The sequence below is a fragment of the Hemitrygon akajei genome, chromosome 3 (genome assembly GCF_048418815.1).
Source record: "Hemitrygon akajei chromosome 3, sHemAka1.3, whole genome shotgun sequence".
In the NCBI taxonomy this organism is placed as follows: Eukaryota; Metazoa; Chordata; class Chondrichthyes; order Myliobatiformes; family Dasyatidae; genus Hemitrygon; species Hemitrygon akajei.
This window is the reverse complement of record NC_133126.1, coordinates 36,658,968-36,684,870: the sequence shown is the minus strand read 5'-3', so window position 1 is coordinate 36,684,870 and position 25,903 is coordinate 36,658,968. Positions and strand designations below refer to the sequence as shown.

General features: G+C 39.8%; 1 protein-coding gene across 1 annotated transcript in view; it reads left to right on the top strand.

Moving 5' to 3' along the window:
* Positions 1 to 25,903, top strand: part of LOC140724866 (spermatogenesis-associated protein 7-like) — an 82,441-nt gene that overhangs the window by 52,774 nt on the left and 3,764 nt on the right. The window contains 4 exon segments of the mRNA XM_073039581.1: positions 974 to 1,095; positions 9,660 to 9,713; positions 11,330 to 11,407; positions 13,819 to 13,876. Coding sequence (XP_072895682.1) covers positions 974 to 1,095; positions 9,660 to 9,713; positions 11,330 to 11,407; positions 13,819 to 13,876 — 312 coding nt within the window.

Here is a 25,903-nt window from a genome sequence, read left to right as displayed (position 1 = left end):
TATGAGGAGAGATTGGGATGTCTTAATCCCTCGATTGGAAGAGGTGTAGAGGGCACATAGTTGAGATATTTAAAATTGTGAGGACAAGCCACAGGAAATGTTTTTTCTCTCTCTTATCAGATGGATATAAAACTAAATGATTTAGATTACAACAAGAGATTTAGAGGGCATCTGAAGAGGGGCTTTTTCACCCAAAGGTGGTGAGTACCTGGAATACACTGCTGGACAGAGTGGTTGTACCAGAGTCATTGATGGCAGTTTAGAATTGTCTACACGAGCATTTGAATTATCTAGGCTCACAAGCTATTGGCCAAGTACTATAAGATAGATGAATAAGGATTGGTCAATCCCATTGAATAGTGTAGTAATTAGTGATTAACTCAAGAAAATGTTATGTAGGATTTTAGAGATTAAGGGAATTAATAGGTATAGAGTAAGTGCAGGAAAGTGGTATGGTAATAAAGTTCAGCCATGCTCTTATTGAATGGCAGAGCCTACTTTTATTTGCATACACCTACTTTTAGTTCTTATATTTTTAAATCCAAGCAATCTCCAGAAGCTGGGTAGGAGGCAGATGAAGCAGTCTCATTTATCAATAACTAGATCACTGTCTTAAAACATTCATTCTCTACACCACTGTCACACTGTGCTGCTAATCTGTTAATTCTACAGAATACACTATAGAAACAAGTAGGCTTGAATAGCAGTCCTAAAACCTGCAATTTGCAGCGAGTCTGACATTATCTTCACAATGTAGGCTGCAAAGATCCACTACCACTTTTGCAAGGTCAAACCATTATTGGTAACAAATTGTGGCCTTACTAACAATACCTCTATCTGCAAAATGAGATTTAAAGTGTGGTTTACATTGTCATATTATGTATTAATTTTACAAGTATTGACTGATAAAATAGTATGATGATATTTTATTGTATCATGTAGAACTGTAAGATGTGTCAATTTGTTCTAATAGGCTGAATATAATAAGCAGATATGCTCTGAATATGAAGAGGACAGGGATGATCACCCTCATAATTTGGATTGTGAAAAGCTACAAGAATGTTTTGAATGTCCTTGTCACAACTGTTTTCCAAGGTAATTACAATAATAATACATATAGGTCTATCCATCATTAAAGTATTGGACCTTACAGCAATTTTCCCTATGGTTAAAATTATTTCTACGACTTCTAACCTCCAAGTTCCATTATTCTCTACTGAGTAACTCGTGTGGAGGGATTGTTTACTGAGTGATTGAAAACCCCAAGGCATTCTACAAGTATGTGAAGAGCAAGAGGATAAGACATAAGAGGATAGGACCAATCAAGTGTGACAGTGAGAAGTGTGTACGGAACTGGAGGAGATAGCAGGGATACTTAATGACTACTTTGCTTCAGTATTCACTACGGAAAAGGATCTAGGCGATTGTAGGGATGACTTACAGCGGATTGAAAAGTTTTAGCATGTAGACATTAAGAAAGAGGATGTGCTGGAGCTTTTGGAAAGCATCAAGTTGGATAAGTCTCCAGAACCGGACGAAATGTACCTCAGGCTACTGTTGGAGGCGAGGGGGAGAGATTGCTGAGCCTCTAGAAATGATCTTTGCGTCATCAATGGGGACGGGAGAAGTTCCGGAGGATTGGAGGGTTGCAGATGTTGTTCTTTTATTCAAGAAAGGGAGTAGTGGTAGCTCAGGAAATTATAGACAGTGAGACTTACTTCAGTGGTTGGTGAGTTGATGGAAAAGATCCTGAGAGGCAGGATTTATGAACATTTGGAGAGGCATAATATGATTAGGAATAGTCAGCATGGCTTTGTCAAAAGCAGGTCATGCCTTACAAGCCCGATAGAATATTTTGAGGATGTGACTCAACACATTGATGAAGGAAGAGCAGCAGATGTAGTGTATATGCATTTCAGCAAGACATTTGATAAGGTACCCCATGCAAGGCTTATTGAGAAAGTAAGGAGGCATGGGATCCAAGGGGACCTTGCTTTGTGGATCCAGAATTGGCTTGCTCATAGAAGGCAAAGAGTGGTTGTAGACAGGTCATATTCTGCATGGAGGTCGGTGTGCCTCAGGGATCTGTTCTGGGACCCCTTCTCTTCATGATTTTATAAATGACCTGTTTGAGGAAGTGGAGGGATGGGTTAGTAAGTTTGCTGATGACACAAAGGTTGGGGGTGTTGTGGATAGTGTGGAGGGCTGTCAGATGTTACAGTGGGACATCGATTGGATGCAAAACTGGGCTGAAAAGTGGCAGATGGAGTTCAACCCTGATAAGTCTGAGATGGTTCATTTTGGTAGGTCAAATATGATGGAAGAATATAGTATTAATGGTCAGACACTGGCAGTGTGGAGGATCTGAGGGATTTTGGGGTCTGAGTCCATAGGACACTCAAAGCTACTGCACAGGTAAGATGCATGTGGTGCATTGGCCTTCATCAACCATGGGATTGAGTTTAAGAGCCGAGAGGTAATGTTACAGCTATATAGGACCCTGGTCAGACCCCACTTGGAGTACTGTGCCCAATTCTGGTCATCTCACTATTGGAAGGATGTAGGAACTATAGAAAGGGTGCAGAGGAGATTTACAAGGATGCTGCCTGGACTGGGGAGCATGCCTTATGAGAATAGATTGAGTGAACTCGGCCTTTTCTCCTTGGAGCGACGGAGGATGAGAGGTGACCTGATAGAGGTGTATAAGATGATGAGAGGCATTGATCGTGTGCATAGTTAGAGGCTTTTTCCCAGGGCTGAAAGGGCTAACAGGAGAGGGCACAGTTTTAAGGTGCTTGGAAGTAAGTACAGAAGAGATGTCAGGCAAGTTTTGACTCAGAGAGTGGTGAGTGTGTGGAATGGGCTGCTGACAACTGTGGTGGAGGTAGATATGATAGGGTCTTTTAAGAGACTCCTGGACAGGTACATGGAGCTTAGAAAAATAGAGGGCTATGAGTAACCTTAGATAATTTCTAAAGTAAGTGCATGTTCAGCACAGCATGTGGGCCGAAGGGCCTGTATTTTGCTGTAGGTTTTCTATATTTCTATTTTTTATCAATTGGCTGAGGTTCAATTCACCTGAAGCTTTTGGAAATCCATTCAATACTTACAGAGAAGCATTTCAAATGCTGATTTTATATAAAAAGATGTAATTTATTTAAGTTTGATAAAGTGTTGTTTTATTTCACTTTTCCCAAGCTAAGTGATGACGCTCCTAGTAACTGGAATTGCAGCTGCCCCCTGTGGTCAATTAAGTGAAGCTGCAGTTAACTGAGCGAATTAATATCATGATAAAATTGTACAATCACACTATTAAAGAATAAAAAAATTTCAAATATTTTTAACCGTAGAATTTGAAACAACATTTCCAAAACACATTTGTTTCAAGAACTGGCAGAACAAAACTTAAAAAAGAATTTATGCACATAAAAGAAATGGAGAAGTATGCAATCATATTTCAGTAACATAATCGCACAACTTTAAGAATAAAAGGAGACATAAATACAGCAGATAAACATTTTGCACAAAACCAGAAATGTTGACACCTTTTGTTTAATATCTTCAGAACGAGTTACTCTAGTTAGATAGTTCTGCTGCCAAGAATCCTAACTCTAGGGGTATGCTGCATTCTGGTTGATGAACATAAGAAGATAATGTCATTTGAAAGGGTAGGAAGGGTTTGTTGGAAAACAGCATTTTTAAATTGAATGCATCAATGAGCTTAATATAAACTGGGAGGAATTAGTGTTGTTGCTGCATGCAATAAAGAAGCCATAAAATGTAAGAATATTTTTTTAAATATGAGAAAAGTACATACCACAGCACATGTAGAATCATTAGGAATGATAACACTGAAATAATAACATTTTCAGATGCATAAAAATATAAGGCAAATACATTCCTTAAATAATTAAATTCCCAGTGAAAATTTGGAACCATCATCTTGCCAGCCTATTCTGAACATTAGGGGCTTCAATTTTAAAAGGAAGTTTCTTACACTTATATACAAGTAATCACATTTATGCCTATCTTTTGAAGATATCTTACCTCCAATAAGCTTTGACTGTAAAAAGAATTTCTAAAATTCTTGGATAAAGTGTAAAATGTTAAGCAGATAGTTGATATCTTGTGTTACTTGAGACTAAAAAGGAACCTTAGAAGAGTTATAGTAAGAATTTCAGCATTCAATTCAAGTTTAATTGTCATTTTACTATATATGAATACTCAGGAATACAGCCAAATGACAACTTTTTTACTGGGTCAAGGTGCAAAGCACAGTACTAACAGTCACACACATTAAGCATGCATGATCACAATCGACATCATGAAAGTTCGTGGCTTGATGCATACAAATCAACAACATGTAGAATATTAGTGAAAATAGAATGATGCAGATCCTACAGCCCACTGATGTTGTCTATCAACTGGTCCCCGATGCTCACCAGGCAGTACCATGGCTTTGAGGCCCAGTCATCGCTCCGACGCCCAATGCCCACTAGGTGAATCTGTGACTTTGAGGCCCAGTTCTCGTGCATACAAGCACATATAGAATGTTAGTAACAACCCAACTAGACAATTATATGTATATAGTCCAGACCCATCAGTCCATTTTAAATCTTCAGTCACCACAGCTGTGCTGTGCTGCCTTCTAGTAGATGTCGATAGCTGGGACGCCTCTCCAGTTGGCCACAATAAAGCTTGCTTTTTGCTGAGTGAACCCCTGGGAGGGCAGATCCAACTCCCCCAGTGAAGCACAGTGGCCTCATCCTCTCACTCCAGGTGGCTGCAAACAGACAACACCATGCCCTCAGGCCTAGACCATGCTACAACCGAGAATTAGGCCCCCTCAATCCACCCTGCTCGCATCCATTAAATCAGTGAATTAAGCTTGCGGCATACCAAATTAACAATGTCCAAAGGGTTTTTACGATCACAAGAAAAGGGACCATGACAGCCATTCACTATTTGACTGTAAGCCACCAACGATTTGGGCAGCAGCACGTTGCGCAGCTCCTTCATTATCTCCGCCAGCGAGCAACTTGCTGTGATGGTGTAGACCTCCAGTCCTTTCAGTTCTTAACATATAGCAGAATCTTGCGATCATTAAACGTACATTTAAGTGGAACAGTAGCACCTTTTGTTGACCCCATAGAAGCCGCTGTGACCAGTCGCAGCGCCATTTTGCTGAAAGTTTAAAAACTTCCAATGTCAACTGAACAGGATAGTTTGAAGGTATTATTGATAGGATTGCATTTGAAATACTATGTATATTATTGGTATTGATATTTAAGAAACTGTCTTAATGTATGCAAAGCAGTTCAGAGACGGTTTACCAGGTTTACTTGGAATGGCTGGGTTAACTAATGAGAGGTGATTGGACTGTCTAGGCTTTTACATGCCAGACGTTAGATAATGAGTGGGAACTTGATTGAAACAAATAAAATCCTTGGGGTTTTTTGTAAGAGAATCCAGAACTGGAGGATAACAGTTGGAATAAAAAGTGATCTGAGGTGTACTTTAAGCATTTTTTTTTGTTCACTCAGAGGATTATGAGTCTTTGGAATTCTCTCCTTCAAAGGATAGTGAAAGAAGAATCTTTCATTATTTTTATGGCAGAGACAGATAACATTCTTGACAGGCAAGGGTGAAAATTTCCTGAGAATTTGACCATAAGGACATAAGAAATAGGAGCAGGAGTAGGCCATTTGGCTTGTCGATTCTGCTCCATCATTCAATAAGATTATGGCTGATCTGGCCATGGACTTATATCCACCTACCTGCCTTCTCCCCCATAACCCTTAGTTCCCCTACTATGCAAAAATCTATCCAACCTTGTATTAAATATATTTACTGAGGCAGCCTCCACTGCTTCATTGGGCAGAGAATCCCACAGATTCACCACTCTCTGGGAAAAGTAGTTTCTCCTCATCTCCATCCTAAATCTATTCCCCCGAATCTTGAGGCTATATCCCTTAGTTCTAGTCTCAACTACCAGTGTAAACAATTTTCCTGCCTCTATCTTATCTATCCCCTTCGTAATTTTATATGTTTCTATAAGATCTCCTTTCATTCTTCTGAATCCCAGCAAGTACAGTCCCAGGCGACTCAATCTCTCCACATAGTCTAACCCCCTCATCTCTAGAATCAACCTGGTGAACCTCCTCTGCATTGCCTCCAAAGTCAGTATATCCTTCTTCAAGTAAGGAGACCAGAACTGCACGCAGTACTCCAGGTGTGGCCTCACTAGTACGCTATACATTTGCAGCACAACCTCTCTGCTCTTAAATTCAATACCTCTAGCAATGAAGGCCAATATTACATTTGCCTTCTTGATAGCCTGCTGTACCTGCAAACCAACCTTTTGTGATTCATGCACAAGCACTCTTAAGTCGCTCTGTACAGCAGCATGCTGCAATTTTTTACCACTTAAATAATATTCTGCTCTTTCATTTTTCCTTCCAAAGTGGATGATCTGGCATTTACCAGCATTGTACTCCTTCTGCCAGACCCTTGCCTACTTGCAGAACTTATCTATATCTCTCTGCAGACTCTCCGTATCTTCTGCATAATTTGCTTTTCCACTCAATTTAGTATCATCAACAAGCATCATCACAACACTCGGTCCCCTCTTCCGGATCGTTAATGTATATCGTTAACAGTTGCAGGCCCAGCACTGACCCCTGCAGCACACCTCTCACCACTCATTGTCAACCAGAGTAACATCATGTATCCCAACTCTCTGCTTTCTATTAGTTAACCAAACCTCTATCCATAATAATACATCACCCCAACTCTATACATCCTTATCTTATGGATAAGTCTTTTATGTGGCACCTTATCGAACGCCTTCTGAAAATCCAAGTAAATAACATCCATCTATTCCCTTCTATCTACTGTGCTCATTATATACTCAAGAACTCTAATAAGTTTGTCTAGCAGGACCTGCCTTTGCTGAATCCATGCTGTGTCTGCCTGATGGATCCACTTCTTTCCAGATGCCTTGCTATTTCTTCTTTAATGATAGCTTCAAGCATTTTCCCAACTACAGATGTTAAACTAACTTGCCTATAGTTACCTGCCTTTTGCCTACATCTTTTTTTGAACAGTGGTGGATATTCACCGTCTTCCAATCCGCCAAGACCTGCCCAGAGTCCAGAGAATTTTGGTAAATCATCACCAAAGCCTCTACTATAACTTCTGCCGTTTCTTTCAGTATCCTGGAATGCATTCCATCAGGACCAGGGGACTTAACTATCCTCAGGCCCATAAGTTTGCTCAGTGCTAGCTCTTTAGTGATAGCAATTATATCGAGGTTCTTGCCTCTCATCAAATCCATAACATCTCTCTTTGGCATGTTAGATGTGTCCTCCACTGTGAAGACTGACACAAAATAGTCATTCAAAGCCTCGGCCATTTCCTTATTACCCAATATCAATTCCCCCTTCTCGTCTTCCAAGGGACCTATATTCATTTTAGCTACCCTTTTCCACTTTATCGTTGGTAAGAATGCAGAGCTGAGGTCTCAAGCAGATCACCCACAATCTTAGTAAATAGCAGAACAGCTCAAGGGATCAAGTAGCCTACTCCTGCATTTAATTCATAAATTTTTATGCAAGCGATCAATTTTATTTGTAACATAATTTATCAGTAGTAACTTATTTTTTTATATTTTGATAATTTTTTATTACTTATAATTATTGCATGTTGCGCCAGCACACAACAGCAAATTCCCATTACATGTATATGTATATGGTGAGTAAAGTTATTCCTTAAATCTTAACTACAACCAGATCTTTCTAGGAAACAATTAAAAATTGCCACCTGTTGTTTCTGATCAAGGACTCTTTTGCAATTAGTATATCAGGCAATCTAATGTGAATGTTTTTTGAAGCAGATAAGAATCCAGTTGACTTCCCTATGTGATGACAGAAATTCCTAATGTGTCTTGATGGTTACATTTTCAAAAGTGGGGAAAACCTATCGTTAAAGTTGTCTGAAGATTTCTTAGCCTGTTTAAATTTCACTTAAATTAACAAATTACACCTTAATTCTATTAATATTTTTGTGATAATTTTCACTCGTTAATATTCCATTCCTTCTATAAAATAATCTGTAATGTAGAAATATGTAATTTGACTCTGGTCTTGCCAGTATTTTTATTCCACACAAGCTTCTTTCCACTTTAATCACCTGTTCCCACCCTGTATCACTTTCTTTTCCTCCTCTCTCGTGTACATCAAGCCATTTTTTAAATTTGTCAAATCAATTTAATTTACACTTTATATGGCAGACTTTTATGCATTTACCACTTTTTGAACTGAGAAGTGGCTCCTAAATTGTTAATATAATGTGTTAGCATCAATCAATATTTGTGTTCACTTGTTCTGAACTCAGCCAAGTGTGGGATTTATTCTCTATGCTATATTAAACTCTTTCATTGAAAACCCTGTGTTCTCTCCTCTTAGTCATTTATTCAGAGAGAAGAGCACAAGCCTGTGCAGTCATTCCTGAACATAAAATATAGAATAGTACAGCACTGGACTGATCCTGATGCCAATTTATACTAAATGACCTCCTCCTGAATATCTCCCATATCCCTCCATTCTCTTCATGTGTCTAAATAAAAGCCTCTTAAATTCTTAGCTTAGTTGAACTATTGCAATGCATCAGCACCGTTATGCAATTAAACAGATTATAGTCAATTAAAGTTAATTTCTTGTGTCTCCAAATTTCTACATGATACAACTCTATAATAACCACAAAAACTTTTCTGAGGAAGCAACTCTTTTGAAAAAATTGTTGTCCAGTGTAATAAATGTACTATTCTAGGTTTTTTTAAACCTTAAAACAGTTCAGTGGGTGTTTCATAATCAGTACATTTCCAAAGCTTTGTCTCACTGGGAATAAGGAAAAATCACTATTTGGATTTAGTACCCAATGACTAAGATTTAAATTGATAGATCTAAATCTTAGTTCCCAAACCAAACCAAGTTAAAATAAATGAGGCCTGCTAATAACTACCAGCGTGCCTCTACCAATGAATAACCCAATTTGCAAGATTTGTTCTTTTTTCGCTCATTGGGTGTTTAACAGTCTTTTTTAATGGGTTCTATTGGGTTTCTTTGTTTTGTGCCTGCCTCTAAGATGATGTATCTCAAGGTTGTATAATAAAGGTTCTTTGATACTAAATGTTTACCACATTTAATGTTTAAACATTAAACATTTAAAATATTTTGAAACTTTACTTCAGTAAACAACTATGTTATTGACAAATGAGTCTTTAGTAAAAACAAATCTCTAATGGAATTTGAAACATTTCTATTTAATAGTTATTTTAATTCACATATAGCCTACATATTTTAAGTGTACATCAGTGCAAAACAAAAGCAACACTATATGTATATAGGTTGATCAGAAACAATGTTACTGGAATTTCAGTGAAATAAAGTGGTAGAAATCAAATTCTTATCATGTTGACTACTTTAAACAATAACAGTGAATTAAAAGAGTAGAAGCTGATGCAATAAAGAAACATTGCAGGTTACTATAGCTTAGACTATTTTAATTTTTCAAGTTACTTGCTTTTATTTTCACTTTTATTTTTATCACTTTTATTTTCACTTTTATTTATCACTTTTATTTTCTCTTTAATCCATTAGGTTATCATCAAACAATAGAATCAAGTCACCAATTATGAGAAAAGTTGAGGCTGAGTAAGTATTAAAACATTTGATTTAATTATGGTTGTAATTTCCAGCAAAATCTTTCAAAATGTTAACTCACAGAATTCTTGAGGTGGTTAGATTTTCTGCTCTCCTTTGATGAAATTTATGATTTTTAATGTGTTAATTGTTTTTTCTAATGTCAGCAATTTTGCAATGATGTCAGTATTTTCCTTGGGCACAATAGTATTGTTAGTGTCTTGCAAAGACTTGAAGAAGCATAAATGTGCCATTTTCCAGCAAAGCTAAAATTTGTAATGTATAGGTAATGTTTACTAAAACATATCAAACAAAAACAGAAATATTGGAAGAATTCAGAAAGTCAAGAAACATCTGAAGAAAAAGAAGTCAGTCAATATTTTTGATCCTATCAGGTGGTAAAGAACATGTGTATTGAGAATGGGTCTCAGTACCCATGCTGCTGATCATCTGATGAAAATGAGTCTCAAACTTCATCCTTTGATCACCAGAGAGATAAGAGACTGCAGATGCCAGAATCTGGAGCAAAAAAAAACTGCTGGAGTAACACAGTGGGTTGAGCAGCATCTGTGGAGGCAAAGTGTTGACCGACATTTTAGGTCAAGAACTTGCATCAAAACTGTAATAGATAGATAGATACTTTATTCATCCCCATGGGGAAATTCAACTTTTTTTCCAATGTCCCATACACTTGTTGTAGCAAAACTAATTACATACAATACTTAACTCAGTAAAAAATATGATATGCATCTAAATCACTATCTCAAAAAGCATTAATAATAGCTTTTAAAAAGTTCTTAAGTCCTGGCGGTTGAATTGTAAAGCCTAATGGCATTGGGGAGTATTGACCTCTTCATCCTGTCTGAGGAGCATTGCATCGATAGTAACCTGTCGCTGAAACTGCTTCTCTGTCTCTGGATGGTGCTATGTAGAGGATGTTCAGAGTTTTCCATAATTGACCGTAGCCTACTCAGCGCCCTTCGCTCAGCTACCGATGTTAAACTCTCCAGTACTTTGCCCACGACAGAGCCCGCCTTCCTTACCAGCTTATTAAGACGTGAGGCGTCCCTCTTCTTAATGCTTCCTCCCCAACACGCCACCACAAAGAAGATGCAGATTATTCCAGATGCAGGGTCTTGATACAAAACATCAACTATCCCTTTGCCTCCACAGATTCTGGATAACCCGGTGAGTTCCTCCAGCAGTTTTTTTTTCGTTCCTTATCATCTGATAGGTCTTAACCTATCTGGCTTTTTGTCTTACACTTCTCTGCTCCCCCAACTCTACTTTGAAAACTGTAAATCCTCCACTATCCATCTCCCATCACCTCTCACCAGATTTGAGGAAGGAATTCTGATCAAAAGTGTTGATAAGTTTCTCTTTCCACAAATGACACTTGTCTGACTGAATTCTTCCAATGTTTCTATCTATGCTTCATATTTCAATTTCTGCAGTTTTAATTATTTTTAATTTTTTTAGTATATCAAATTGTATGTTTCCAATCCATACACTTGAGACTCTGTAAATGGTTAATATGATTTAAATTGGCTCTTATTTTCTTCAGCTCTCAATTGCTACAAGCAAATGTATTTACAGATTATTCATTGCCGATGTTCATTTTTCTCCAGGGAAGAGGAATTAAAGTATCTGGAGTTCATCTCTGATGTCACCAGTGAGATATTAACTCGAGGATTATTTTCAAACAGGTATTAATTTATTTTCCACATTATACAGTAAGAGGTGACTTTTTAAATTTCACTCTATGCCTCTAAGTTAAATAATTTAAGGTATAAATTAAATTTGTTTTGTTGATGTGACCAGTTTGGAGGTTTCCTGCTTAAAAAAAAGTATCTATGGAAGCAGTTAATTTAATCTCAGAAAAGTTAGCAAGCACTTCATATGTGATGAGTTGCTTAGAAGGGGGAGTTGGTATGGGAGTATACGCCTTTTTGCTTAAAGCAGAAACAATATAGCATTTTCTACTTTTACATTGCTCTCCCTGTTCTCTATTGCCCTTGTTTCATAGCCTTTGGTAATAAAGGAACATATTCTCTTTCCTTAACTGTTCTGTTAACCCCCAGCTAGATGACCTCATTATGCCTGTGTCTTATCCTTTGAGAGATGTTCCCATTGTTCTATCCATCCTTCTATCATGCTTAATACTAACTTATTTTCTCTCCATCTTAGTTGTGACTTGAACCTGTAATGTTAATTCTGTTTCTCCACACATGCTAACTGAGCTGTTAGGTGTTCCCAGCATTTTCTGTTTTTATTTAAGTTATACATTAGGTTGATGGTGCATGCTACATTGATAAACAAGGGTACCTGAGATACAGCTGGATAAATTTGTGACCTTAATTAACTGTATGTAGTTCTTTTCTCCAACATACATTTAAGGCACAACCACTGATGTTGGACTAGGGGAAATTTTGAGTATTTATGTTGAGTGCATCATTAATACAGTATTTAAGCACACTACATTTGTGATTGAATGGATTGGTTGACCTCCATACAGATACATTTACAGGTGGTGTTCCTCCCCCTTCCCCAATTTCATATTTTGTCGTAATGTCTAAAACATTGATGTGATTTTTGAAGACATTAGACTCATCTTACGAAAGTCTCATAATGTTCTATTACTTTTACTATCATTTTATATAATTATTTAAGCCCAGCTTTCACAACACATAACACTTTCAGGTTCACCTGCTAACTTTCCTGATGAATTTAGCATGATGCACACTATTGGTTCAATATATTTGGCACCTCCACCTGCCCCATCAACTGATGGTTACCAAGTGTTGTTGTACTGATAAAGAGCAAGCATTCCTTAAAACTCTTCCTTTGTTGGTAACAGTTACAAGAGTTCCAAATATAACTGAATTCAGCACACATGAAAATAATTACATTAATAATCACTCTATATTAGTTTCTATTTATTTTTAATTTTCAAAGCTTGATTAATTTGTTCTGCCTTTATAATTTAAAATGTTGTAAAGAAAGCAATGCACACAAAATGCTGGAGGGATTCAGCAGGCGAGGCAGCATCTATGGAAAAGAGTAAAACTGTTGACGTTTCAGGCCAAGATCCTTCTTCAGGACTGGAGAAAAAGATGAGAAGTCAGAGTAGGAAGTTGGGTGGCTGCGTTCTACATGCCACGCTTTTCAGCATGAGAAGATACTTGGGGTCCCTATCCCAATCCCTATTTGAATTCTCTCTTTGCTGCCTATAATGGACCTGTCCGATACTTTATCCTCCATTGGATCCATGCTTTCAATCACTGGTCCTTCGCCTTCTCACATCCAGCAAGGATCAGAAGATCACCCTTCTATAAACTAAAGAACCTGCTGTCTCCAATGCAGCTGCAACAGACGTCCCCAGACCGTGATCCCCACTGCTGACCTCAGCAGTTTTAACAATCCCCAGTATGATTCAGAACCCGGACTCCACCACCATTAATGTGGGTTCCAATGACCTCAGACATGTTCAAAGTACCTATTTTGCAACCTCCAACCCCAACTCCAGTCTGGACCTTGACCGACAGCACCTCCAGACCGGGACTTACGCACTGCTGCTGGAACCCCAGACTCCCCTTCCCCCACCTACATTCTGCCATCCAGTGTCTCTCAGGTCCCACTGCCAGCTCTTGGCTCCTCAGAGACTCCATATTTCTCTCACCCCACCTTCCCTGAACACCCCAACCCTCCCTTCTCCTCAGACATCAAATCCCTTCCTCCCTCTGATCTCAGCTCTCATCCTTGCCGGGTCTTCACTGTCCCTTCTGACCTTCCCCTCTCTGAGGCAGAACATTCTGTCCTCAGTAAGAGCTTCACCTTTGTCCTCCTCCTCCTCCCACCTTTTTACTCTTAACTTCTCATTCTTTTCCTCCAGTCCTAATGAGGGTCTTGGCCCCAAGTGTCAACTGTTTACTCTTTTCAATAGATGCTGCCTGGCCTGCCGAGTTCTTCCAGCACTTTGAGAGTTTTGCTTGGATTTCCAACATCTGCAGATTTTCTCTTGTTTGTGGTGTAAAGAATTGTCACATTAACTTACTAAAGTGACTCTTTGTAATGATGATGTATAACTAATGGGTAAAAAAAAACAATCTTCATTTAGGGTTTTAGAAAGTATATTTGAACGTCGAATAGAAGAAAACAAGCATCGATTAGATGAAGTGAGTATACAATACTGTGTTCAGTATTTTCAAGATATTCAATTATTTTATCCAATGTAAAAAGAATATGCGGCTTTAAAATTAGATTTACTCCTCATGTTTTATATACCCCTTATAAATTACTCCTTCCTAACATGTTTCCTCTGCTGCTATTGCTGACCCCTGGCATGTCAACTGAACAGTCAATTTACCACAAGCGAGCAATCAATTAACATTACAATCAATGTTATTCTAAATTAATGAATTCCATAAATCTTCAGTGCTTTGTTAGGATTCAGACAGGTTCAAGAAATAGAACAGGAAAGTTCAGAACCTAAATTATTATTGGAGGGAAAATGACAATAGGACTTCTTTCCGGGAAATGTAAGTAGCAAAGATAATTGGTGATTATTAATGCAAATGGTAATGGTAACCCCCAAATAGAAATCGAGACAGTTATTTGCTTGGAACATGGAGTGTTTTATTTTTATATTTGAATTTTTACTTTTTTATCCATTTTCGGTAGTTGTCCTACTCCAATTATCCTGTATTTGTGCAAGATTTTTGTAAAACATGATACTTTTATCTGTGCTATTTATTAACAATGTTTGTTGAATGTCACAAGTGACCTATTCCTAAAAGTGCCTTTTGGACCATTCCTCTTGTTTTTGATTGTATGAGGTACCTTTCTTTTGTATTATTGCAAGGTAGGTCTTTTTGCTTAATGTTACATCCCAATATATCTAGGTCAGTTTATTTATCAGTCCTTCAAAGTTTGCCTTTCTTAAACTTTAAGCCCCACATGTGATTCCCTTATATCCTAAAAGTTGATAGGAATTCTCAAGACTATAGTCCCCTGGAGGCTCAATCATTGGATGTATTTAAAGAAAAGCTAGATATTCTTTAAAAGATAAAGAAATATATTAAATGTTGGAGTAAGCACAAGGGAGTGGGTGGTCAGCTCCTGCTCCTATTTTTTTTCTATTATGGTATAATATAAGAATGCATAATCAGGACCTTCACTTAGGTGACATGCAGAACCAGGGAAGTAAAGTTTGTGGGAGAAGACGGTTAAGCAGAATGTAATGTGAAAAAATGCGGTACTGTGCAAAAGTCTTAGACACACATTTATATGTGTGTGTGTGTGTGTGTATATATCCCACCCAACCCCGGAAGTTTTCATGTTTTATTGTTTTACAACATTGAATCACAATGGATTTAATTTGGCTTTTTTGACACTGATCAACAGAAAAGACTCCTTTGTGTCAAAGTGAAAAGAAATTTCTACATTACCATTATTAAACAGAAAATAATTGATCACATAATTACTGTGTCAGTACTTAGTAGATGCACTTTTGGCAGCAGTTACAGCCTTGAGTCTCTGTGGATAGGTTTGTAACAACTTTGCACATCTGGACACTGAAATTTTTCCCCATTCATCTTTAAAAACTGCTCAAGCTCTGTTAGATTGCATAGGGATCCTGAGCGAACAGCCCTTTTCTACTCCAGCTACAAATTCTCAATTGGATTGAGGTCTAGACTCTGACTTGGCCAGTCCAAGACATTAACTTTGTTGGGTTTAAATCATTCCTGTGTAGCTTTTGCTTTACACTTAGGGTCATTGTCTTGCTGGAAAACAAACCTCCCAAGTCGCCATTATCTTGCAGACTGTGTCAGGTTTTCGTTCAGAATTTCCCTGTATTTAGCTGCATTCATTTTACCCTCTACCTTCACAAACCTTCCAGGGCCTGCTACAGTGAAGCATCCCCACAGCATGATGCAGCCACCACTGTGCTTCATGATAGAAATGATGTGCAGTATTTGGCTTACACCTAAGATAGTGTTTATTCTGATGGCCAAAAAGCTTAATTTTGGTTTCATCAGAGCATAGAACCTTCCTCCAGCTGACTTCAGAGGCTCCCACGTGCCTTCTGGCAAACTCTAGCTGAGATTTCATGCATGCCTTTTCAACAGTGGTTTTCTCTTTGCCGCTCTCCCATAAAGCTGAGACTGGTGAAGCATCCAGGCAACAGTTGTTTTATGTGCAGCCTCTCCCATCTCAGCACTGAAGCTTGTAACTCCTCCAGAGTTGTCATAGGTCTTTTGGAGGCCTCCCTCACTAGTCCCCATCTTACAGGTCACTCAGTTTTTGAAGATGGCCTGCTCTAAGCAGATTTACAGCCGTACCATATTCTTTCCATTTCTCGATTATTGACTTAACTGTACTCCAAGGGATATTCAGAGACTTGGAAATTTTCTTGTATCCATCTCCTGACTTGTGCTTTTCAATAACCTTTTCGCAAAGTTGATTGGAGTGTTCTTTTGTCTTCATGGTGTAGTTTTTGCCAGGATACTGACTCACCAGCAGTTGGACCTTTCAGATGCAGGTGTAGTTTTACTACAGTCAATTGGCTGCACCCGTGATGACGTGATGTGTCATATTAAAGGGGGTGAATACTTATGCAATCAATTATTGTGTGTTTTATATTTTTAATTAATTTAGATCTGCTTTCACTTTAACAGGAAAGCCTTTTTCTGTTGATCAGTGTCAATAAAGGCAAATTAAATCCACTGGGATTTAATGCTGTAAAATAATAAAATGTGAAACCTTCCAAAGGACTGAATATTTCTATAGGCACTGTGTAAATGTACTGCATCTCTGACAATACTGCACCTTTTTTTCTCATCGTTCAATAATTGATTCTGTAACAGCTGTCGCCATAATTACCAGCACTCTCTCCTCTGCTGACAGCTTGTAGGCGTGACATGAGCTTCTCAAAACAGCTGCTGCAGTTGGCAGATGGAATATAGTAGTCTTTCCGCTATTCTTGACCAGATATGTGAGATGGTTAATTTTTTCCCCGACACTGAAACTAGTCTTTTGGTGAATCACTGTGAACATCAAATTGTTTGACCACTTTATAATACAATGATTTTTTTTTTCTGTCCATATTGGCCTGCTGATCACCCATGTGAGCTGGACCTCCTATTTATTTCTTCCACTAGGATTTTGTGGTCAGTATTTTCAAAACAGTGTCTCTGTCTCTGTACTACCTCTGTTGTTGTCAGTGCTCCCCAGGGTGCACAATAATTTCCAGATCAATCGTTACTTCTCTTTTAAGAGCTGAAGTGTCAGTAGGTGTAAGCTAGTTTGATTTGTTGTTCATATTTAAATTTTGCATCTGTGCTAATGAGTAAATTGATGTGTCTGAACCATGAAAAATTGCACATGCTAATTGCAATAATGCATTTGAAGGATTGTTTTTCTTTTCTGTTGTTGAAATATCCCTAATTGGTACTTAACTGAGTACCTATATTGATGAATCTTGGCCATAGAAATAAAGCAAAAGAGAAAATTAATGAAGGGTATTGGAAACTTTATAGGATTTTCTTAGCTTATAATTTCCTAAATATTTGCACCTGAAGAATAGCATTTGAGAAATTCATGCAAATTCTAGGCTTTACTTGGATAGCCTCAATGTTTCATGCTGATTCCATTAAATCTTTACAAAAAATGTAGCCTTAGCTAAACACAAAATTGAAACCTATACAGGGTTTCTCAATTTATTGCATAAGTTAAACTGGCATGGGCTCATTGCCATCCTCCTCATGGGATGTGTGGGTTTTCCCCGGGTGCTCCGATTTCCTTCCACAGTCCAAAGACGTACCAGGTAGTTTAATTGGTCTTTGTAAATTGTCCTCTGATTAAGTTAGTGTTAAATCGAGGTTGTTGGGGTGGTGCAGCTCAAAGGACTGGAAGGGCTAATTCCATGCTATACATCTAAATAAACAAATATTGTCCCTGATTCCCATACACCCAAGTTTCCTGTCCTGGATATGGAGGACCTGATTCACTATTCTCAGTAATCCAGAATTTACTGATAAGGCCTGGAGATAGCTGAGCTTCAGGTGGTTAAGTGTGCAGGCCCTGAACATAGAGTGGCTGAAATTCCCTGATGCAAGGCAAAACTAAGATTGGAGCTTCAGTCTTCAAAACTGTCATTGGCCAACAACTTTAAAAAATATTTATTTCATGCAGAATTTAAAAACTCAGTAAAATGGAATATTCTATTACATTTGGGAAAATAAAGTGAATTACAAATAAAACAAAAATAACTTTAAAAACATTAAACAAAAGCAATATAATTTTAAGAAAGTAACTTACTTCCCCATTCCACCACAAAAGGCAGAATTGCCCAATGGCCATCTTTTCCAATTCAACATTCCATTCACATTTCGACATGTTGTTCTGATGAGGCCACATGCAGGTTGGAGGAGCAACACCTCATTTCTGTCTGAGTAGCCTCCAGCCTGATGACATGAAAATTAATTTCTCTAACTTAGTGTAATTCCTCCCCCCTCTCTTTTTCCATTCCCCTTCCTTGTTCCCCTATCACCTTTCTCTTCACCTGCCCTCCTAGCAAATATTGTGTGCGACACTAGCAAAACATAAGTGGCAATATGTTCCACAGGAAGGAACCTGGAGAGAAAAGGAGGCAGAGTCAGAGGAAGAAATGCAGGAGGAAAAGCCCCAAATACCCTTTCACCCCTCCTCTTCTCTCCCGCCGATCACCTCCCTCTGGTACCCCTCCTTCTACCCTTTTTTCCATGGTCCACTATCCTCTCATATCATATAACTTCTTCAGCCCTTTAGACCTCTTCCACCTATCATTTCCCAGCTTCTTACTTCATCCCCTTCTCCTACCCACCAACCTTCCCCTGATCTCAACTATCACCTGCCAGCTTGTACTCCACCCTTCCACATCCAGCCCCTTCTTATTCTGGCTTCTGTTCTTTTCCTTTCCAGTCCTGATGAAAGGTTTTGGCCCAATATGTCAGCTGTTTATACCTCTCCACAAAAGCTACCTGACTTGCTGAATTCCTCCAGCATTTTGAGGGTGATGCTCAACATTTATAGTATCTGCTGAATGTCTTGTATTTATTACTTCAAGATTCAAAATTGTTTGTCGATTCCTGTACACAAGTGTAAAGGAAAACAAAATAATTGTTACTTTGAATCACAATAGACAAAGGACACAATAATAAAAAAACAATAAATATAAATACATAAGATAGTTTATATACATAGATTGATTGTTTGTCCATAAAGTGACACTAGGCTGTACATATGGTGACTGACAGGAAATAATAAAATAGTGATTGAGCTAGTGGGTGGAGGTATTGATCAGTGTTACTGCTTGGGGAAAGTAAATGTTTTTGAGTTTGGTGGTCCTGGCGTGGATGCTACATCGCCTCCTACCTGATGGGAGTGGGACATACAATCCATTTGCAGTGTGGGTGGGATACTTTATGATATTACTGGCATTTTTCTGGCCCTCTTCTGTATTTACAATTGCAATAAAAAGTTTGTGAACCCTTTGCAATTACCTGTTTCCTGAATTAATTACTTCATCTTAGTCACAATAATAGACAAACACAATCTGTCTAAGCTAGTAGCATACGAACAATAGCACTTTTCATTTCATTATTAAGCACATTGTTTAATCATTCACAATTCAGGCTGGGGAAAAGTAAGGGAACCCTTGTATTTAAGAACCTCCTTTAGCAGCAATAATTCCACCAAACATTTCCTGTAGCTGCTGACCAGATTTGCACAACTGCGAGGAAGAATTTTAGACCATTCCTCCAAACTAAACTGTTTAAGTTTATCAATATTTCTGGGATATCTTGCATGAACAGCTCTCTTAAGGTCATGCCACAGCATCTCAATTGGGTGAAGTTCTGGACTCTAACTTGGTCATTCCAAAACACAAATTTTCTTTTAAAACCATTCTGTTGTTGATTTACTCTTGTCTTTCAAATCATTGTCTTGTTGCATCATCAAACTTCTATTGAGCTTCAGGTGACAGACCACTGCCCTGACATTCTGCTGCAAAATGTCTTGATACAATTTTAAATTCATTATTCACTCAATGATTGCATACTGTCTGGACCCTGAGGCAACAAAGCAGCCCCAAACCATGATGCTCTATGCTTCACAGTTGGGATGAGTTTTTGGTGTTGGTGTGCAGTGCCCCTTTTTCCTCCAAACATAGTGGTGTGCATTTCTGCCAAAAAATTAACTTTTATCTGTACACAGACATTGTCCCACAAGCGTTGCGGAACATCCAGATCCAGGTGGTCTTTTACAAACTTCAGACGTGCAGCAGAGTTTTTTTGGAGAGCAGTTGTGTCCTCTGTGGTGTCCTTCCATGAACGTCATTCTTGTTAAGTGTTTTTCTTGTAGTGGACACATGAACAGAGACTTTAGCAATTTCTAGAGATTTCTGCAGGTCTTTTGCTGTTACCCTTGGGTTTCTTTTTCACCTCCTTCAGCATTTCACATTGTGTTCTTGGTGTGATCTTTGCAGGAGAGTAGCCACAGAATTTCTTCCATTTGTAGACAGCTTCTCTTACTGTAGACTGATGAACACTTAGGTCTTTAGAAGTGCTTTTGTAGCCTTTTCCAGCTTCATGCATCCAACAATTCTTCTAAGGTCCTTGGAAATTTGTTTTGGTCAACCATGGTGCACATAAAGAGATCTTTCTTGAGAAGAGCAGACTCTGTCAATAACCTGACTTTGTGTGTCTTTTTTACAGGGCAGAGTACCTCTACAACCCACACCTCCAATCTCATCTCATTAGTTGGAACACCTGACTCCAAATAGTTTTGGTAGAAGGCATTACCCCAGAGATTCACATACATTTTTGAACCTAAACTGTGATTGTTTAATAATGTACTCAATATTGACAAGAAGAAGTACAATTGTTTATGTGTTACTAGTTTAGGCAGATTGTGTTTGTGACTTAGGTAAAGATCGGACCACATTTTATAAGTAATTAATGCAGAAAACCAGTTAATTGCAAAGGGTTCAGAAATTTTTTCTTGCAAGTATATGTCCTTGATAGCAGATAGGTTGGTGCCAGTGAATGGTTGGGGAGTTTTGAGTATCCATTGACTTTTGACTTCTGGTCAAGTTGGCTCCCGCCTACTACACTCCTTCAGTCAACCTCTTCTGGACAGATCATGAAATCATATATTTCACTTCTTTTATGCCTTTAACATTAGTGGGCAGCAGAGTGAGAGGGAGGAAGAGTGGTAGGGCTTTGGCGGTAACGGGACAAGATGAGGTTGGAAGTATGTGTGTGAGGCCAGTTTTCTGTGCTCAGTGTCAGATGTGGGGGTGGGGGGGAGGGGGAGTTCCTGGAGTTTCCCAGCTTCCCAGACGGCCATATCTGCACCAGGTATGTTGAGCTGCAGCTCCTGAGGGACTGAGTTAGGGAACTGGAGATGCAACTCAATGACCTTTGCCTAGTCAGGGAGAACAAGGAGGTGATAGAGAGAAGTTATAGGCAGGTGGTCACACCAGAGCCACAGAAGACAGACAAGTGGGTCACAGTCAGGAGGGGGAAAGGGAAGAGTCAGGTACTAGAGAGTACTCCTGTGGCTGTACCCTTTGACAGTAAGTATTCCTGTTTGAGTACTGTTGGGGAGGGACAGCTTACCTGGGGGAAGCGGCAGTAGCCGTGCCTCTGGCACAGAGTCTGGCCCTGTGGCTCAGAAGGGTAGGGAAGGGAAAAGGAAGGCAGTAGTGATAGGGGACTCTATAGTTAGGGGGTCAGACAGGTGATTCTGTGGACGCAGGAAAGAAACTTGGATAGTAGTTTGCCTCCCAGGTACCAAGGTCCGGGATGTTTCGGATTGTGTCCAAGATATCCTGTGGTGGGAGGGAGAACAGCCAGAGGTCATGGTACATATTGGTACCAATGACATAGGTAGGAAAAGGGAAGAGGGCCTGAAAAAAGACTACAGGGAGTTAGGAAGAAAGTTGAGAAGCAGGACTGCAAAGGTAGTAATCTCGGGATCACTGCCTGTGCCACGCAACAGTGAGAATAGGAATAGGATGAGGTGGAGGATAAATGCGTTGCTGAGGGATAGGAGCAGGGGGCAGGAATTCAGATTTCTGGATCATTTGGACCTCTTTTGGGGCAGGTGTGACCTGTACAAAAAGGACAGGTTACACTTGAATCCAAGGGGGACCAATATCCTGGCGGGGAGGTTTGCTAAGACTACTGGGGAGAGTTTAGACTAGAATTGTTGGGGGGGGTGGGAACTGAACTGAAGAGACTGGGGAAGAGGAGGTTAACTCACAAATAGAGAAAGCTTGTAGACAGTGCAAGAGGGAGGATAGGCAGGTGATAGAGAAGGGACACGCTCAGAACGAAGGCTTGAGATGTGTCTATTTTAATGCAGGGAGTGTTGTGAACAAAGCGGATGAGCTTAGAGCATGCATCAGTACTTGGAGATATGATGTGGTGGCCATTACAGAGACTTGGATAGCTCAGGGACAGGATTGGTTTCTTCAAGTGCTGGGTTTTAGATGTTTCAGAAAGGACAGGGAGGGAGGCAAAAGTGGTGGGGGCGTGGTACTGTTGATCAGAGATAGTGTCATGGCTGCAGAAAAGGTGGATGCCATGGAGGGATTGTCTATGAAGTCCCTGTGGATGGAGGTTAGGAACAGGAAGGGGTCAATAACTTGGTGTTTTTTATAGGCCGCCAAATAGTAACAGGGATATCGAGGAGCAGATAGGGAAACAGATCCTGGAAAGGTGTAATAATAAGAGTTGTCGCGATGGGAGATTTTAATTTCCCAAGTATCAATTAGCATCTCCCTAGAGCAAGGGGTTTAGATGAGGTGGAGTTTGTTATGTGTGTTCAAGAAGGTTTCGTGACACAGTATGTAGATAAGCCTACAAGAGGTGAGGCTGTACTTGATCTGGTATTGGGAAATGAACCTGGTCAGGTGACAGATCTCTCCATGGGAGAGCATTTTGGAGATAGTGATCATAATTCTATCTCCTTTACAATAGCATTGGAGAGAGATAGGAACAGACAAGTTAGAAAAGCATTTAATTGTAGTAAGGGGAATTATGAGGCTATCAGGCAGGAAATTGGACGCTTAAATTGGAAACAGATGTTCTCAGGGAAAATTACAGAAGAAATGTGGCAAATATTCAGGGGATATTTGTGTATAGTTCTGTATAGGTATGTTCCAATTAGACGGAAGTTATGGTAGGGTACAGGAACCGTGGTGACAGAGGCTGTAATAAATCTAGTCAAGAAGAAAAGAAAAGCTTACAAAAGGTTCAGAGAGTGAGAAGGCCATGGCGGGAAGAATTAAGGAAAACCCCAAGGCATTCTACAGTTATGTGAACAGCAAGAGGATAAGACATGAAAGAATAGTACCTATCAAGTGTGACATGGAACCGGAGAAAATTGCAGAGGTACTTAATGAATACTTTACTTCAATGTTCACTATGGAAAAGGATCTTAGTGATTGTAGTGATGACTTGCAGCAGACTGAAAAGCTTGAGCATGTAGATATTAAGAAAGAGGATATGCTGGGGCTTTGGAAAGCATCAGGTTGGATAAGTCGCCGGGACCGGACAAAATGTACCCCAGGCTACTGTGGGAGGCGAGGGAGGAGATTGCTGAGCCTCTGGCGATGATCTTTGCAACATCAGTGGGGATGAGAGAGGTTCCAGAGGATTGGAGGGTTGCAGATGTTGTTCCTTTATTCAAGAAAGGGAGTAGAGATAGCCCAAGAAATTATAGACCAGTGAGTCTTACCTCAGTGGTTGGTAAGTTGATGGAGAAGATCCCGAGAGGCAGGATTTATGAACATTTGGAGAGGTATAATATGATTAGGAGTAGTTAGCATGGCTTTGTCAAGGGCAGGTCGTCCCTTACGAGCCTGATTTGAACTTTTTGAGGATGTGACTAAACACATTGATGAAGGAAGAGCAGTAGTGGTAGTGTATATGGATTTCAGCAAGGCATTTGATAAGGTACCCCATACAAGGTTTACTGAGAAAGTAAGGAGACATGGGATCCAAGGGAACATTGCTTTGTGGACCCAGAACTGGCTTGCCCACAGAAGGCAAAGAGTGGTTGTAGACAGGTCATATTCTGCATGGAGGTCAGTCACCAGTGGAGTGCCTCAGTGATCTGTTCTGCGACCCTTACTCTTCGTGATTTTTATAAATGACCTGGATGAGGAAGTGGAGAGATGGGTTAGTAAGTTTGCTGATGACACAAATGTTGGAGTTGTGTATAGTGTGGAGGGCTGTCAGAGGTTACAGCGGGACATTGTTGGGATGCAAAACTGGGCTGAGAAGTGGCAGATGGAGTTCAACCCAGATAAGTGTAAAGTGGTTCATTTTGGTAGGTTAAATGTGATGGCAGAATATAGTATTAATGGTAAGACTCTTGGTAGTGTGGAGGATCAGAGGGATCTTGGGGTCTGAGTCCATAGGATGCTCAAAGCAGCTGCGCAGGTTGTCTCTGTGGTTAAGAAGGCGTATGGTGTATTGGCCTTCCTTAATTGTGGAATTGAATTTAGGAGCCGAGAGGTAATGTTGCAGCTTATATAGGACCCTGGTCAGACCCCACTTGGAGTACTGTGCTCAATTCTGGTGGCCTCGCTACGGGAAGGATGTGGAAGCCATTGAAAGGGTGTAGAGGAGATTTACAAGGATGTTGCCTGGATTGGGGAGCATGCCTTATGAGAATAGGTTGAGTGAACTCGGCCTTTTCTCCTTGGAGCAACAGAGGATGAGAGGTGACCTGATAAAGGTGTACAAGATGATGAGAGGCATTGATAGTGTGGATAGTCAGAGGCTTTTTCCCAGGGCTGAAATGGTTGCCACAAGAGGACACATGTTTAAGGTGCTGGGGAGTAGGTACAGAGGAGATGTCAGGGGTAAGCTTTTTACTCAGAGAGTGCTGAGTCTGTGGAATGGGCTGCCAGAAATGGTGTTTGAGGTAGATACAATAGGGTCTTTTAAGAGGCTTTTAGATAGGTTTATGGAGCTTAGAACACTGTTGATTTGGGGGTCGATGTGCCTGTTCCGGTTTTGTTCATTTTTTGTTTGGGGAGGAGGGATTTGGGGTTGATGATTGTGCTGTTGTTCGTTTCTTTCTTGGTTTCGTGGTTACCTGGAGAAGAATTTCAGAGTTATATACAGTACTTTGATAATAAATGAACCTATTGTAGAGCCTTCCTGTCTGCCTCAGTGCAGTTTTCTTACCAAAGCAGTGATGTAGCTTGTCGGCAAGCTCTCTACTACACACCTGCAAAATTATGTGATTATGAATGTGCAAAGTCAAGCTCTCGTCAGTTTCCTCAGAAAACAGAGGCATTAGTGAGCTTTCTTGACTGTGTAGAATGTGTTTTGGGACCATGAGATGTGTGTGATGTGCACTCCAAGGAGTTTGAAACTGCCTACAGTTTCCACTGTTGTGCTGCCAATTGAAGGTGGATTGTTTGTGGTATGTGTTCTCCTGAAATTGATAACCATCTCCTTTGTCTTGTTGACATTAAGGGCGAGGTTATTTGCCTGGCACCATGCATCAACCCCCTCCCCCTCCTCTCTATAACCCATCTCATCATTGTTGGTGACGAGTTCCACTACTGTTGTCATCGGCAAACATGATGATGTGATTGTTGCCTGTTTAGACATGCCATCATGTGCGAGTGGAGTGTTCAACAGTGGGCTCAACATACAGCCGTACAGCCCGGGGTGGGGGAGGGGGGTGGTCCTGTGTTGAGGGTGATGAGGAAGGAGAAGTGGTAGTCTATCCTAACTATCTGAGATTGTTCGTTATGAATTCCAATACCCAGTTGCACAGTGATGTATTTAGAACAAGGAGTAAGAGTTTGTTCACCAAAGTTGTGTTGAATGCTGAACTGAAATACAGAAATAGCCTGCTGACTTAAGTGTCCGAGGTGTGTGAGGGTCAGGTGCATGACAGATGCAATGGTATCTGTCGTAGAGTGGTTCTGTCGGTAAGCATATTGGTGAGTGTCCAGTTTGGCAGGAATGAAGTATTTGATACCTGCCATTATCAGGCATTTAGAGCACTTAATGATGATTGGTATTAGTGCTTCTGGGCAATAGTCATTTAGTTCTGAAGCTGTAGAGTTCTTTAGAACAGGAATGATGATAGTTGATTTGAAGCATGTGGGGACAGCAGCCTGGATGAGT